This window comes from Zingiber officinale, chromosome 8A (assembly GCF_018446385.1).
Source record: "Zingiber officinale cultivar Zhangliang chromosome 8A, Zo_v1.1, whole genome shotgun sequence".
NCBI lineage: Eukaryota > Viridiplantae > Streptophyta > Magnoliopsida > Zingiberales > Zingiberaceae > Zingiber > Zingiber officinale.
In genome coordinates this window covers 2,427,600-2,444,097 of record NC_056000.1, presented here as the reverse complement: position 1 = coordinate 2,444,097, position 16,498 = coordinate 2,427,600, and the positions used below count along the sequence as shown (strand labels likewise).

Sequence of the window (16,498 nt, the reverse complement as noted above, 5' to 3'; positions counted from 1 at the left end):
GAATCAATCATTATCTACGGGATGTGCCTTGTCGATCGAGAGATTTGCAGCACATTTCGATCGCATGAGACCCACCCACCGAGCCAGATTGCATCGCACGGCATCTACATATTAAGAGTGTCGCGTCAAGTCACAAGTGTTCTTCGCTTGCCAGCATCGATCGAAGTTGTCATCGTCGATGAGATGGTACGTCACTGGTTTGCATTTTGTTGACGTCCATGATGAGTTAGGTGGTTCATTAGGGAAATGCCATCTGACTATCATATCATTCATCCGATCAAATAAATTGGTACTTTTGTGAGCAATAAAAGGTAACCATATTTCCAATGACAAAAAAATTAATTAATTAATTAATCCTTACTGAAACTGAATGCCTCAATCAACAATTAATGTTCTCTATAGATCACCAAACAGTTTGAATAGCCTGCGACTTCTGTAAAATCCATCAATGGGAATCCAGCAACATGCGCCTCCAATGGGGTGAATCTCCATGACGGAATCTTTTCAGAAAATCTAAGACCAGAACTGCAATAAACATTCAAGAACAATGTATTAGGGATCTTCCGACAGACCAGTATCATGACATGAAATATGCTAAACGATATTGGAAAATGGAATCGGGAGAGGAGCTTACTCCGGACACATTAATCTTGACTTTGAGTGGCTTTTATTACCAACTCTTCTGTAGTGGGACCTATTATCTCATTGGCTCGTTTCAGTGGAAGGCAGAATATCCTTCCGATAGAGTCCTGAAATAGAAGTTGCAACCAAATGGATATACCACATCAATGTATCGGATCAAGGTGTAATGCATAACATAATGGAGTCAGTATCCAATTATACGTTTGCTGGATGATCATAAAGAATCATCACAGACAATCAATCATCTCAGGTACTTGACATAGAGAAGCTTGACAGAGCTTTAACTGACTGAAAAAACAAGAATCTTGTCAGAAAGGATAAAGTGGGTATTTTGCAATCTTACTCTAGAAACAATTCCAAGTCTCTCCAACTTTTGGACAGCATCTAGAACCTCGAAATTGCATTTCATTCCGAATTCTTCCTCAATGAGTTCTTCGCACCGAATGTCGAGATCCTACATGTAGATCCAAATAGAGTGAAATTTCATATAATTGTACTGTGATAGTATGACATAAAGATGGAAATATGTGAGTATTTAAAGAAATAGAACCTGCATTGTAGCCTTCCCTTGCTCCATCAAAATAAAATAAGAAACTATAACCTCTTTGACCTAAATATGTTCAAGAATTCAGTTGATCAGCAGAAGAAATGCAATTGTTCTATCAATAAAAGTTATCAAGATTCGTGTATGGAACGTACTTCTTGTTGGATCACATCGTCACACAAGTGTAATAGTGTGCCTCTCCCACTATCCAATTGTTTGTCATACATTGACTGGGTGATTAAGTTCCTGTAAGTCTCCATGTTTTGCTGAAACCTGCAGCATAAATGGAAGTTTAGCATTTGATAAATCAGAAGAAGATATCGACCACAATTTGAAATCAAAATCCCAGTATACTCCAGAAGTTTGGTCAAATATAATAGTTGTTCAGCAATCACGAATGCAATATAGAAAAACATGAACATGAAAACAACTCCATGATAGTAAGCCTCCTTTGCAGAAAGAATTGGCTAATCCATAAAACTGCTAGTATTGTATGGGATGTGTAGCAAAGAAAATGAAAGTAATTTTAAATCATAAAATAGACCTAAAAAAAAAAGGAGAGAAATGAAAAAAAAAAAAAAAACAGATGATCCTATGTGCTGAATAATTACTTTAGTTAACAGAAAATTGCAAGAATGATTTTGAACTAAAGTCCGTACCAACAGCATGGGCATTCACACAAAAAACAAATTATACGGGCCACATTAAGAATAGAAAAACTCAGACGGTTTTTAAACATTCCTTGATTTAACTATGCTTTACTGAAACAAAAACAAGCATCAATGTCATTGTACAAACAATATCGAAGCCAAGATTAAGAAAAAAAAAAAAAGTGGTGAAGGTGTATCAGATAATTCCTAGTGTGTAAGCATTATGATGATTGTTAAAAAAAAATCTAATTGTGTCTCATCCTAAACAATTCAAGTACAATACAAATGTCCTTATACCAAAAGAAGCAGAGAAAAAAACATATTTTGAGTAAAAGTTGAAGAAGTGCTTACGAAAAATAGACCTTAGCACAATAACCAACAACACCAGAGAGGACAGCAATAACAACCCATATATCAGCTTTGGGCATTTCAAGAGAACTAACAAGAGTAACCTGCAACAGTCAGGATCCAATCTGAATATCATTTCTAGTGTAGAATTCAACTGGTTATTTATTTAGACATACAAGTCCAATTATGACAGAAACAAGAAATTTGACCCAATCCATAGGTGTTAAACCTGGATTTTTCTTTTCAGGCTGCAAAACCAAATAATACGTATCAAATATTGGTAAAAACAGAAATTTGATGCTAAAAATACAAGCGTCTTCCTTTTTTTCTCAAAAAAAAAAAAAAATGCTGACCAAAACTAGTTCCATATCTGCCATAGGTATAGTCTTGTAGTGCTTCACAAAAATTCCTCGGTCCATCTTGTCCTTGTCACCAGCCCGTCTGTATAATTTTCCATTACACATAAGGGGTTAGATGTAGATTTATTTCCATGCATAGGGTTATACTTCATAACATGAGACTGGGCTTTCTTTTCAAAAATCAAGTCTGAATTTCATAGAAAAAGAAAGAGTAAATTAGGAAAATGGAACTCAAGGTACGCCCTTCTATAAATTTGGAACACAATTTATTTTGTTCCAAAGTCACCCTTTTGTTTCATCCTGGCATTTCAGCAATCAATTTGATAGTGGGGGACAGAAAGTGACAGGATGACCTAATCAGCATATTTTGGAGTTGAATATTCCTTTTTCTTATTTTCTCAATCAAATTTCATGCTCCTTGATTCTTTTATTTCTTTGTTCTCCTTGTTGACTCTATCTCACTCTCCTTCCTATCCCATCAGATGTAGACTCCACCATCCACCCTCCATATCCACTATGTAGACACAAAACTAACCATTGTCAGTATGGTCAGCCACCAGGCCATTCACATGGGAATGAGGGTTCCAGCTGTTTTGATGCCATGCTCTTGCAGCAAAGGATCCCAGAATAACAGTAAGCGGTTTTGATGGCGATTGAAGGTGGCATTGTCTTGGGCGAAGGAGGTGATGGAAGCATGAGAGAAAGAGAGAGAAGAAGGCCAAGGAAAAACAAGAAAGGTATGAAATTGACTGGATCTATTAAACTATGCTAATTGGGAATCCCAACAAAATGTCTTCCTCTGTGAAATAGATTTGACCTCCAAAATAAAACATTAAGGTAAATTTAAAGATGACAATGGAACAAAAGAAATCTTGTATACCAAATTTAATTAGAGGCAATACCCTGTGGAGTATGGTTGAAATTAACCAGAAAAGAAAAAAGGTAGGCATACCTATAGACAACAATCATCCTATCAAAAGTAGGCTCCTGTATCATAATCTTCCCAAACAAATTTCGCATGCTTTAACCCACAACGGAAAGACAAGAAAAACAAGCATCAGTTGTAAAACGATGAAGTTTAAAGGAAAAAAAAAAAGAGAGAAAACAATCATGATACATTCATTATATGAAAACTTTACCTCAGTTCCAATTTTTCAATCCTAATTCGTTCAACAAACAACTCTTCTGTTTCAGAATTAGGTTCATCTGTTTTTTTGGGATTACTCTGTGGCCTTTTGTCTGCCCTTTTGGTAAACAGAAATTGCAACCTGCACCAATTTTCAGCAGTAGCAAAACCATAAGGTAATTAAGCTAGGGAAGAATGAAGAAACAGAAAATATCAGTACCTTGTTTTCTTAAGGAACCACATCCAAATACGGGAAATGATCATATCAAGTTTCTCCATTACAAAGTAATCAGTTGTTTGATCTATTCCAATGCCACGACGAAAAATTACATACTTCAAAAACAAATAAAAAAATCATGAGTGTCTCATAGAAATAAAGATGAATTTAACTTTTACAAAATAATTTATAATAGAAGAGCTAAAAATTTGTGAAATAATTTTTCATCACATTCAAAAAATGAGAGACTACCAAGATTTTCAAAGCATTTCTAATCAAATACAAGCTTCAGCACTAGAGCAGCATGCACAAGAAAAATATTAAATCTACAAAAGTTGGTTGAATCTCTCCATTTTGTGTTAAGGATCATAATTTAAAACTCATACAAACACAGGAGTTAAGTGTAGCCTAGGAACCAAAGTAGATTGAAACGAAGATGCTGTCTTCATGTCCCAGATCCTCATGCTAATGGGATCTTCTTCCTCATGCTACCAAGTAGCCAATGGACTAGAAGAGAGAGGTGGTTGAATTCTGCATAGTGTCTCCATATGAAATGTGATAATATGTTGTGATTAACCTCCAGATCTTGCCAAATGGATGGAACTCATAACCCACTATCACTACAAATTCCATGTCAACTTTCAGTAACAACTCCAAAAGCCACTGCTAACCGTTTGCAAACAGTTGTACAACAAAAATGACAGCAATTCACTTCCAAATGCTCAACTATTCACAATATGCCAACACATCTAATGCTCTCAATCCCTTCCAGCGCCACAAGCTGCAACATCGCAAGCAATATGCAATCTTGCAATAACTGATAAGAAGGTAGCACACATAATGCGAAAACCCTATGCAACCAAGTGCCAGGCAGTGCTGATTGCAATCTGGACAAGTAGCCATAAGCAGCAGCAACCATGAGATGTGCCACTTCTTTGGGATAAACAAGGGCTGTAGCTGGCTGCTATTCCTATGAGCAATTTCTAGGAGCTTTAAGCAACAGCTTAACCAACAGGGTGCAGGAGGTTTCTCATCACATTACTTTGATGCAGTCCTTCTTTGATGATGCTCTGTGTGCTCCTAAGAGCTGGGTGATGATCATGAATATACCAGTCTACCTATTGTTCATTTGTTTGTTATTGCCAATGTCCTTTACCTATGTTTTGATAGGTTCCCTTTGGAGCATTTATTTGGTGGATCAGGATGAAGAACCTGACATTCCATATATTACACATGGCGACTGCAAACTAACCTGATTGTATTAATTTCTTTACTAACTATGATCAGAGAAAACCCTGGCACATTTTTGCATCAATCCACTATGTAAGTAGATCATTTGAAGTGAACTCGAAGCTTACTAGTGAGATGCCCAAAAAAGTTATGTATTCATATGCTACAACTATATGAAAAACATGCAATAGAGAACAATGAACAAGATTATTGGAATTGTTCCTTATTAAGCAATGTAAATAAACTGTAAAGCAAGCCTACAAAATTCAAAGATTATTCAAATAGCACTACATATCTGGGAAGCAGAAATTTGTAAATGAATTCTATGAATTATGACGTATAATCTATGACATTTGAAATTTGAATAGAAAATGGCACTATTTAAGGAAAAAAGTATCATATTTTTTCCTCCAAAACAGTTGTCCAGATCAGGATATACTAAGATATACTGTCTTTGCCAAAGAGGATCAAGAGGTTCATGAAATAAAAAGGAAAAAAGGAAACTGTAGTATCACATGTTGGCGTAACAAGAAAGCTATAGTAATACCTTGTCTGAAAATTCTGGAAGATTATCATGATGGTGCTCTTTAAAATACCTTGATAAAAGATGTTTGTCGAGCTACAATAACAAATATCGGTTTGATTTGTGAGCAAAACCGCTTGAACAAAGATGCATAAAAAATGCATTTTCTTCATAATCTATGCATTACTAACCTTGGACTCATCGACTTTGATTGGTAGGTTCAACAAGTACTGTCCACTATGTGCGACATCAATTTCCTCGTCAGTTACTATTTTGAAATTGCTCTTTTCCATTACCTGCATTTCAATATGAGGATAATAGAATATATTGGAATCAAGTAGAATCAAATGCCATTTGTATCAAGGAATTGTCAGATAACCCGGCTATTAACTACAAAAAATCCATTTTCTTGACTAGATCATGATTTATCTAGGTAATTCATATGATACAAAATGAATTAAATACTCTTTAACAATATAAATGGCCAAATAAGTAAACCAGATTAGGTTTGTATATTGTTTATTTATTTTGATGTTTCAGTTGTCCTTCGTCTATTTTGCCTGATTTTATTATAAAAAGCTTGTATAGTATTTGGCACATTGTGAAGATAGATCATTGGATAAATAGAATTTCTCCGGTCCTAATGGCCAACAAAATTTCTCCTATTCCCGCCTCTTCTCTCTATGGTCACATGATCAGCAACTGAGGTATATTACTTATATTGCATCACCTAATCCAGCAGATCAAGTCTTTATATTCCTTAAGCAAATTAAGGATTACATTTCTATTTAAAAGCATAAAGAAGGTAGGAGGAAAAAGGTTTCCTGTTATATATGCGCAAACTTTTACTCTTGACATCAACCAACTAAGAATACTTTGTGATAAAATCATTCTTCACCAAGTTGTAACAACCCATTATCTTAACAGGAAAAATGAACTCCTTTAAATTGCTAATGGCCAACTTCCAAGTCAATATAAAACATCTTATGATATGCAAGCACTTCATAATGTTAAATGCTCATAAGCTCAAAGGTGCTATCAATTGTGTTAGTTTTAATAATTCAGGTACTCTATCTAACAGATAACATAATCATGAACTTGATGCATTTCATATGGAGATTTATAGTTACAACTCACCTGAAAGAAATATGTCAAGAAATTTTGCTCAAGAATATTAATTTCTTCAGATGTTAAATTCTGCTGCTCCAATCTCTTGTCACCATGAACAGGATCAAACAGGGAATACAGTTGCTGGCAGGATAAACTTATCTTTCAATATTGAAGTAGATATGTTTAGACTGATCAATTAGACATTTAATTATTATCATGGGATGAAGAATAAAAAGAGGATAATAATAATAGGACGTCCATGAGATACTATCAAAAACCTGAAAAACAATTTTCTCAGTATGTAACTGTTGGGAACATACCATCAGGTCTTCAAACTGAAGAAGATACCAAGCTCTAATAGTGTACTCAATTCTCTTACTAAGCTTCAAAAATTCTGTCCGATCAGAAACGTGCTCTGCGAGAGAAAATCATGTCAAGGTGGCTGAATAGATCGATGAGATAATGAACAAGCTTAGAAAATAAAATATAAACAAATTATAGAACACAGAGTTATACTAGGAGATAGTGTAGCATATAATTCATAGAGCAGGCTATATAATTCTGCAAGAGCAATCAAACCCAACACTATCGAGTTATATCTCCCGTATCCTTATTCCTAATTTCTGCTCACAATTTAGTCCATTGTCCAAAAGCTGTTGATCATCATGAATAATGGAGATTCAAACTCTTTTTTTTCATCATCAAACAGACCTACAATGCAGATCAACAAAAGGGGGGGAAAACACCTTGCGAACACTTGCAAACTAGGTAATTCACACGCTTTAGATGAGAGTTAAGAAGGAAAGAGGAGAAGTGAAGCACCAATGAGATCGGCGAGCCTCATGACTAACTTAGGCTTGAGGATGGGAATGACGGATTCGCGCTCCAGCCGGATCACATCGTCGCTCCGGCAGCTGCTCTGCGGCTCGCCTGTGCCGCCTCTTCCTCCTCCTTGCATTGGCTCAAAGAGATCTGCGGAGAAAGGATTCAGCTGGGGCTCTTTTAGGGCTATCCGATTGAGGAATAGGAAGAGAACGAAAGAATGCAATGAAGGGACGGGCGGACAAAGCAATGATTAGAGCGGCATCCGGATTCCGGAACGGCCCTTCTTAATTAGTGGAAGAGAAGGAAGGTAGAGAGTGTAAACCATATAAAATTAATTAAATATAAATGAAGAAAACATCCAAATTGTTTTTTTTAAAAAAAAATAAATTGATGTGCCATCTGTCAAAACATGCCTTTTTTAGTTATAAATTATTTTTAAAAAAAATCTAAATTTTATTTTTTTAAACGAGTTCATTTTAATGAAAACATTAACCACATGCGGGTTAAAAAATTAGCTTGTTTGTTTTACATTAATTATTGATATGTAAGATAATTTGTAAATCATTTCACATTTACTTTAATTATTATGAGTTTCTAAATACTGTAAGTAAAAGAATTTATTTTTATAAAAATACGTTAGCAAGAAGTTAAAAAAGATCAATTTAGATTTTTAAAATATTATAAATCAACTTACAATTTTAAAATTAAAAAAAAAAATGTTTTTTTTTAAAATAGGAAGACAAAGTAGTCATATATTTGCCTTTATTTTTAAAATATGATGTGCAGAATGAGATGCCTCATCGTGCTGAAACAGCCTGAAACACTCAACTGTAATGCAGTCTATCTGTTAAGGAACGACATGTTCAAAATGCTACATAATTAGAATTTTTAAATGACATAAGCAAGGTTAAATGATTAAATAATACATAATTTAGTCGAGTCTTTGATGCAATTATTGAAATACTGAACTGTAAAATGAAAGCTTAAAACCCTTGTGGGAATAAAAGCTAAGATGTCATGTGTTGAATTCAGTATGGTTCATTCCTCATTGGATTGCGCGGCGGCATGGGCTGGATACCTCCCCGTAATATCAGACCAGGTGCTTTGCCCATCTGCCACTTCCTTCACCACCGATGCCACCTCGTCGATGCTCACACGGATCTGCTCCTTGCTATCCCTTTCACGGATCGTCACACTATCAGTTGAATCAACCGTTACTGCAAAAGGTACGCCAATTTCATCGGTCCTGGCATACCGCTTTCCGATAGATGTGCCTGTAAAAAACCCAGTGAACAAATGCTCAATTCATTCTGCTGTGCAATGAAAGTTAACAAATCATATAAAAGTGCACAGTATGAATCATCCATCGAGAACATGAACCAATTGTAAAGAAAAGGATACTGCATTAGTGTGGTGCAACACAAGACAAAGATTATCATTCTTTAAGAAACATACCTGTGATGTCAATAATATGAGAAACCCCAGCTGCTGTCAAAGATTTTGCTATGATTTTAGCGACATCATCAAATTTTGCAGTTTTAATTAGTGGGAAAACAGTGCATTTGATGGGTGCCACTAGAGGAGGAAAACGGAAGACATTTAGTTGTTCATCCTCTGATTTGCTTGGCCGTGTGTAGAAAGAATGCTCAAAAAGACAATATATTATCCGTCCAATACCAAAAGATGGCTCAATAACAGAGGGTGTGAAAACCCTCTGATGTTCCTTCTTCTTTTCAATGCTAATTGCGACCATTTTCTTTGTTATGACAACAGCTTTCCCCAGAGTACAAACATAGAACTCTACCTCGCCTTTAGATTCCAAAGAAGCTTTCATTTCCAGTGCTTCCTTTTCATTCATAGCCTGTCGTAGTGCCGTATAAATAAATAACAAATTCAATGAACATACAAGGACAAATTTTCAATGGGAAATTCAAGTTTACCTCCAGTGCTTCGACCACCATCTTTTGGTTGCCTTTAAATGAGAGACCAAGTTCTTTTTTTGATGGCACAATAACAAGTTTCTAAATTAAAAGTGAACAGAAACAGACACTATCAGAAAAAGAGAAAAAAAAAGAGCCATAAATAAATAGAGGAAGAATGAATAGTAACACAACATTTGCAGGCAAGGAATAGATCATAACGGAGAAATAAACTACAGAGCATAGTCAGGCATAGGAACTTGCCTCTATTTCTCTAGGTTCTGAGAATTTTTCATGAGCAACCAAAGGGACACCACTTTTTTCCTGTTAATCAAATGAAATTATTCAATTTCAATAACAGTCCACATAGTTTCCAGATATAACAAAGTATATCAAGAATGAGCATATTTGCCGGACAATAGTACAATAACAAGAGACAATAGAAATATGACTTGGAACAGTTTAAACAGATGCTTGGCACAAGGGCAAAAACTGAAGGGAGATTTAGATAATTACTTACTTTGGCATGATATGGAGTCACATGTAAGAAAAAAATACTTTCTAAATGTAATTAAATGCAGGAAAGATGTTTCTTTTCATGTTTGACTGGACAAATTTTGTATCTTTAGTTACTTTCTAGTGTCCTGCTTCTGAAATGCTTTTAGAGAATGTGAAGGTTTTAAAATAAAAGTACAGTATCTGAGTACTAAATGCAAATGGGGTGATAAAAGTTTCCATCTCACCGAATGAGCCCGTAAATCATATGCAGATCTATCAGCAATTCCAACACATTCAATCCAGCCATAAGAACATTCGATCTCTGCATCCCAACAGTCAGCTGCATAGTGAGCCATCTCATTTGGCAAATGCTGCCTGAAACGTAATCGTTCTTTATCGATTCCAAGGCGTGTTAGAAAGAGGTACACCCTCCCAATAAAGTAGCCAAGTGTTTCATTGTTGACAATTCCCTAACAAGTAAAAACAATTTCCAAAGAGACTCAACAGCCATGGCAGTAAAAACATAGAGAAGGAGAAGAGTGGAAAGAAAATAGGCAAAGAACCAACCTTGGAAACTGCCTCGCCAAGTATAATGGGTATTGCTGACTCCCCTGCCATTTGCTCCTTTCTAGGGAACATCAAAAACTCCAAGTTGGCAACATCAATGAATTTTGAATGTGACTTGTCTTCTGGATCCACAAAATGCTCAATCTCTGCTAATGTAAATTCACGGACTCTGAGAAGACCTTGCCGAGGTGAAATCTGCAATGTTGAAATTGGTTCAAGACGACAACCATTGAATACCTTACGCCATGACCAAAAACACATTTTACACTCTTTTGTATTTATAAGGATGAAAATGAAGGAAGACAATCAATGAGAAGTAGAGACTAACTTACTAGGAATTAAGTGATACATCAACAAAATGTGATGTGATGTATTCCATTAAAACTACCTACATTTCAAAAGTGAATTTAAAGAATGTCTGTTCATTTTCATGTAAGACTTAATTCGTCTGGTTTCATTTAATTGTTTTTTTTTCTCGACAAAACTATGGCAAAATAACTTTTCCTTTACATTTTTTTAAAAATTCTTTCATCTTGGTTTAATTATTTGTGAAAGGACTGGATATTATTCTTCTAATTCATTTATTCAAAAAAAAATAGAGACAGTGTTTTACTGATTAACATTCTGAAGATGCATGTCCTCATATCTGAATATTGAAAATGTTGATATGGAAAGTTCAATTTCAAAAAGTTCAGAGATTCCTTAACAAAATGTTCACAACCTCCCATTTGCTAAGAATAGCAAATATAGTGCAAAAAAAATGCGGCTACTATAAACTTAAAATGGTTCATCCCAATCGACATTTTTAAGACTACGCATTTCTCAGTGATGATATTGTTATTGGGGGTTAGCTCTGCATTCCAAAAAGTGATTAGCTGATCAAGGAGTCAGTGTCCCAATGCTGAAGTCACTGGTTTCAAATTATTTCTTCTATATGGGACTAATAATTATATCAAAAAACAGTATGCAATTCACTTTCCACATGACAATGATCAGCAATTAAGTTAATCTCTTGTACTAAAGTTCCTATATCCAGATGGAAGGAGAAAATAATGCAATAATAACGAACCTCATTTCTAAATGCTTGACCAATCTGAGCTGCTGCAAATGGAAGTCTGTTACCATTATAATAGTACAAGTCCTTGAAGTTCACAAAGATCCCTTGAGCAGTTTCTGGCCTCATATATCTATAAACACAGTACATATTAACGCGATACTGAAAATTATTAATTAATTTTTAATCAAATGTCAATCTGTAATTATTGTAAATTTATCTGACCCGGGCAAAATACCAGATGGGCCAATGGAAGTCTGAAACATGAGATTAAAGGGGTAAGGATCAGAAAGTGTGTTTTTGGTGTCTGGTGCTGTGATCCCATAATCTTTAAGCTTCGCACCTAATTCCTCTGCAGAGAAATCGTCTAACATTGCTAGAACATGCTTAAGCTCTGCAGCCTGCTCAGCTGATAATGCGAGATCCTTCTCGAGCTTCTCTTTGCAGTAGTCCTTGAGTAAGTGGTCAGCTCGATAACATGTGCCTGTTTTCTCATCCTTTACCATTAGATCAGTGAACTTATCAACATGTCCAGATGCCTTAAGAACAACTTCTGGCGTGACACAGGGGCAGTCAACCTCCAACATATTCTCCTCTAGGACAAAATGCTACAATAAATAGAAAAAAAAAAACGAGGTAAATTCAGAGCACAGCAAACCTTGAACTCCGATAGTGAAAAAAAGATGCTTATAATCCTGCAACTGATAGTCATAAGAACAATAGATGCACAAACAAGTGTGCATGGCAGAGAAGAAAGATAACCAAAAAAACAGTAATCTATTACAAGTGTAAGCCCATAGGAAATCTTGCAAAAAAAAAAAAAAAAAAAAATTAGTTATAGATTTATGAATTCTATCATAACATACAAGGTGGCAAAAGGCGAATACGCTCACTCCCAGCGCCCCCACCAACCCGTCCCAAGGCCAACACGGAGGAGGGTATCATAACATACAAAAAATGATTGAAGGTGGCAAAAGGCAAAATCGCTCGCCCCTAACGTCCCAGCCGCTATCACGAGGGAGGTAAATCACGGCAGTGGAGCAGGCAAGTAGTGGGTGGGGTGAAAAAAAATGATTGAACGTGGTTTTATCGTTAGTTGTTACACATAGATCAAATAAAACAGTTGCCCTACTAATTTTCCTTTTAAATTTCAGTCAGACGACCATAATTCTACATGGTATATAATCGATCAACGTACATATACCTAAATATAGACAGATAGCGAATGCAATTACGTAGACGAACGATTATTTACCTGGCGCCAGAAGGTGAGCACGTTAGACTTGACGGCGCAGCCAGGAGGGCCGTAGTCATAAAGGCCAGCGACGCCGCGATAGATCTTGAAGGAGGGGATGTAAAAGAGCCGTCTTTCGAGCGTGTTGACAACAGCCTGGCGGAACGCCTCCCTGCTGCAGGCGGCGGACGCGTTGCCATTTCTACTGACAGCGGCTTGGAGCTGTCTGGCGGCGGCTCCGGCCTCCACCTTGAGGGCCTTGAGGCATTCGACAGCGGCGTCGATTTCGGGCTTGGCGGAGCCGGGGCGGGCCTTGAGGGCGCGTACGGCCTCGGCCTGGGCATCGACGGTGGCCTGCTTCTCAGCAAGCGCTAATCGGAGTGATTCCTCGGAGGCAGCCATGGGAGAGGAGGATGCGGAGGAGAGGTGGAGGCGGCGGAGGGTTTTGGTCGGGACGAAGGACTTAGAAACAGCGGAGGCGAGTAATGCGAAACGCATACAAACGGGAGTGCGGTCGCTTTGTGGTGCAACTAAAATGAAGTTTGTTCCGCTGCGGTTCTGGTTCAGTCTTCATATGATCTCACCTCACCACATAGTTGGCATTAACAGGGAGAAAAAATATAAAAACAAATACTAACAGAATTAATATAATAAAATTTATGTTCTAAATATTAAAATACCATTTGAGAGAAAAAATAAATAAATAAAAAAAGATTGAATAATGAAAAATAGATATTACAAGAAAGGATCTTTGTAATAGATTAAACAAAGAGGAATTTTATTACTTGAAAGTTGAAAAACTACAAGGAAAATTGCATCTCTAAACAAAATTAGAAGTAAATTACAAAAATTAAGGAAAACAACAATCCTACCTTTACAAGGACTTAACCAAACTAGGGGATAAATCAAATAACAAAATTTAAAACAGCTCAGGTTAACTAAACTTATATCAAAACTCTCTTAACATCCTTAACAGGACAATTGCCACCTTGAAGACCACCTTTAAAGACTTATTCTCACAGAGTACCAAAAGAGACTTTTAAAACACTAAAATTTTTGAAACTTTAATTATTTCTCTGTAGGTGAGCTTAATTATAATTTGTATATGTGAATACGAACCAAACCAAATTTGTTAAAATAATCTAATTCTGATTTAAAGATTTCGGATTATTGGATGTGGATTATATGTATAGAACCCTAAACCTGATATGCTATTATCCATGGACTAATATGGATTGGATGCATTATATAAGGGAGAGGTCCCCATTAGATTAAGGCATCTTGACATCTCTTTCATTTTCCGTTGGGAAAGAGTTTTGGCATCGTCATCCTAATTCCTTCGGAAGATCTTCCGCCTCTTCTTCTTCCTTGGGGATTTTCAGTTTGAGGATGAAACTTTACAATAATGTCTCTTTTGCTGCATTCAAGTTTTATCATCGTTACTGCAATTTCTTCATTGATTTTATTATGCCATCATGCGATGTTACTATATCTTTGTACTTAGGATTGTATTTCCTATTCGAGTTCTTATTCAGTTTCTAAAATTTATGTGACTTAGGGAATAGCTGTTGGTGTGGTTATAACAACTTCTATCAATTGGTACTAGTCTACCAGAGCTATAGGTTCTATTTTATTGTTTGCTATGGCAATATGGTTTAAGGTTTTTTGTCGATTTGTTGTTCTTTATACTAGATAAAGTTTTCCTGTATAAATCATGCTTGATCATTGAAAAATTTTTGCACAGAAAACCTAGAAAATACTTGATCTTCTAGGTTTTTTGTGATTTTCATGAAGAACAACGGTGAACAGTCGCCATCTTCAGGAAGAATTGTCACGATTTGATCATTTAGGACAAAATCGCGATGACGTAATTGATTGTCTTGATTAGGCAATCGATTATCAAGCCAAAGTTCACGAATAGAATAGATGGGAATCGATTGATCCGTTCGATCAATTTACACCAATCAATTGCATTAAGACATGATTAATTGATTGATACGACACGATTGAATACGAGATCAATTTTCAATCGATTACAAGTCAGACTGTTATCTCCAATTGATTGGAGATTGCCACCAATCGATTAATAACTTTGAGGTTGGGCACAAAAGTGATTGGAATCGATCATGTCAATCAATTGAAGCTTGATAATCGATTGGCAATCTTAAATCACAATAGAAATGATTTAATCGATCAGTCGAATTGATTGAAGGTATCAATCAATTGGTGTTTTTCACCAATCGATTGATGGACATGAAATCGAGCATAGATAGCTCTTGGATTGACTGGCAGACCGATTGATGAACACTAATCAATTGCCAAGGATCAATAATTGATTAGAGCGTGTGATGTCTAACAGAAGGTTCTATGATCGATTGGTTATCACCAATCGATTGGCACACACCATCAATCGATTGATTGTCATGTAGTTGAGTACAGTAGGCTCTTAGATCGATTGAGGCAATTAATTTGATCATACAGTATCAATCGACTGATAAGTCCAAACTCGAGCTATTAAGATTGATCAAATGTTTATCTGTTCGATTAAAGTTTCTAGAATTTTTTTGGATCTATTTACACACGTGTTACTAAATTTAACTATTGTGTTGACCCAAAGGAAGACACATTAGGTAGATTTAGTATGTTTTATGTTGGTAGATATATATCTATGCTAAAAGTAATTGATCCATTACTTTTATGCCAGATATATGTTTATGGATAGATCAAAATATTTTTATTTTAATCATGCACAAAATATGTCGCCTTAAATGAAAACATATTATGTGGCAAATTAAGGTTGATATGAGCTATAAATCATTATATTACTCATATTAAATATCATATTATGTGCACAATGGATGACCTAAAAGAAGACTCATTATATTGTCAATTAAAATTTGAGTTATATTATATAGTATCACTAACAAATTATATTTTAGTCTAATGAGGTATTGTCTCAATAAATAAGTAATTTTTTAGTAACGTGTTAATATAATTCTAAGAAGCAAAGGAAAATTCCAAGTTCAGAGTTAATAAGAAAAAAGTCTCTAAGAGACATTTTTTATATTTTGAGGATTAAACAAAAGGATTCGCAAATAAAAGTGTTAATGCCACAACCAGTCCGTAAATTGTTAAAGCTTCCATAAAAGCTAGACTAAGCAATAAAGTACCTCGTATTTTACCCTCTGCTAATTTTTCTATAGAAAAAATAGATTAGACTAAGGTAAGTATCCGTTTTGTTTTTTTGTTTCTTCTTTCGATCATAACCAAATAAAAACTTCTCGAATTATCAGAATCCGCAGTACAATCCTCGGTTATTCAACTTAGATGAAATATTTATTATAGTTCCGTTCATTGTTATACTACGAAATTCTACAATGTTGCATTTGATATCTCATAAAGAGCACATTCATAGACATTTAAATTTTACTGAATGAAAAGAGTACATTATCATAGTCTTCGGTTACATTAACTTAAACTATGTATTGAGACATGATCGCCCTGCACCCCTGACAGTGCTTAGGGGTGAGCAGTCAGCCAGCCAAACCAACCAACCCGCTTATATCGATTTGAACCGGAAAAAAAAAAATCCACCGGATATAGGGTCGGATGTAGGGTCCTGATATTATATTATCCGATCTAGTAGGGCTAG

The 16,498-nt window shown here is 35.6% G+C and overlaps 2 protein-coding genes across 2 annotated transcripts; both read right to left on the bottom strand.

Moving 5' to 3' along the window:
• Positions 1–282: 282 nt before the first annotated feature.
• On the bottom strand, positions 283–7,870 carry LOC122011864. The gene is made up of 16 exons (XM_042568271.1): positions 7,572–7,870; positions 7,070–7,164; positions 6,777–6,890; positions 5,831–5,935; positions 5,664–5,735; positions 3,890–4,002; positions 3,683–3,811; positions 3,496–3,564; positions 2,538–2,625; positions 2,361–2,432; positions 2,188–2,288; positions 1,342–1,459; positions 1,193–1,252; positions 986–1,096; positions 635–749; positions 283–525 (listed from the first exon to the last, which is right to left on the bottom strand). Exons 1-15 carry the CDS (start codon positions 7,705–7,707, stop codon positions 645–647), a joined length of 1,488 nt encoding a protein of 495 aa, XP_042424205.1. The 5' UTR covers positions 7,708–7,870; the 3' UTR covers positions 283–525; positions 635–644.
• A 523-nt stretch (positions 7,871–8,393) lies between these two features.
• On the bottom strand, positions 8,394–13,393 carry LOC122011863 (glycine--tRNA ligase, mitochondrial 1-like). The gene is made up of 9 exons (XM_042568270.1): positions 12,868–13,393; positions 11,838–12,220; positions 11,628–11,745; positions 10,559–10,753; positions 10,237–10,461; positions 9,758–9,817; positions 9,515–9,595; positions 9,030–9,435; positions 8,394–8,848 (listed from the first exon to the last, which is right to left on the bottom strand). The coding sequence occupies exons 1-9, from the start codon at positions 13,342–13,344 to the stop codon at positions 8,613–8,615; spliced, it is 2,181 nt and encodes a 726-aa protein (XP_042424204.1). The 5' UTR covers positions 13,345–13,393; the 3' UTR covers positions 8,394–8,612.
• Positions 13,394–16,498: the final 3,105 nt, after the last annotated feature.

Coding starts and splice junctions, on each gene's coding strand:
- LOC122011863 (XM_042568270.1), bottom strand. CDS start 13,344: ATGCGTTTCGCATTACTCGCCTCCGCTGTTTCTAAGTCCTTCGTCCCG. Junction 9,596..9,757: donor CAGAACCTAGAGAAATAGAG/GCAAGTTCCTAT, acceptor CTTTTAATTTAG/AAACTTGTTATTGTGCCATC. Junction 8,849..9,029: donor TCATATTATTGACATCACAG/GTATGTTTCTTA, acceptor GGTTTTTTACAG/GCACATCTATCGGAAAGCGG.
- LOC122011864 (XM_042568271.1), bottom strand. CDS start 7,707: ATGCAAGGAGGAGGAAGAGGCGGCACAGGCGAGCCGCAGAGCAGCTGC. Junction 2,626..3,495: donor AGGATGATTGTTGTCTATAG/GTATGCCTACCT, acceptor AAAATTATACAG/ACGGGCTGGTGACAAGGACA. Junction 2,433..2,537: donor CAGATATGGAACTAGTTTTG/GTCAGCATTTTT, acceptor TTGGTTTTGCAG/CCTGAAAAGAAAAATCCAGG.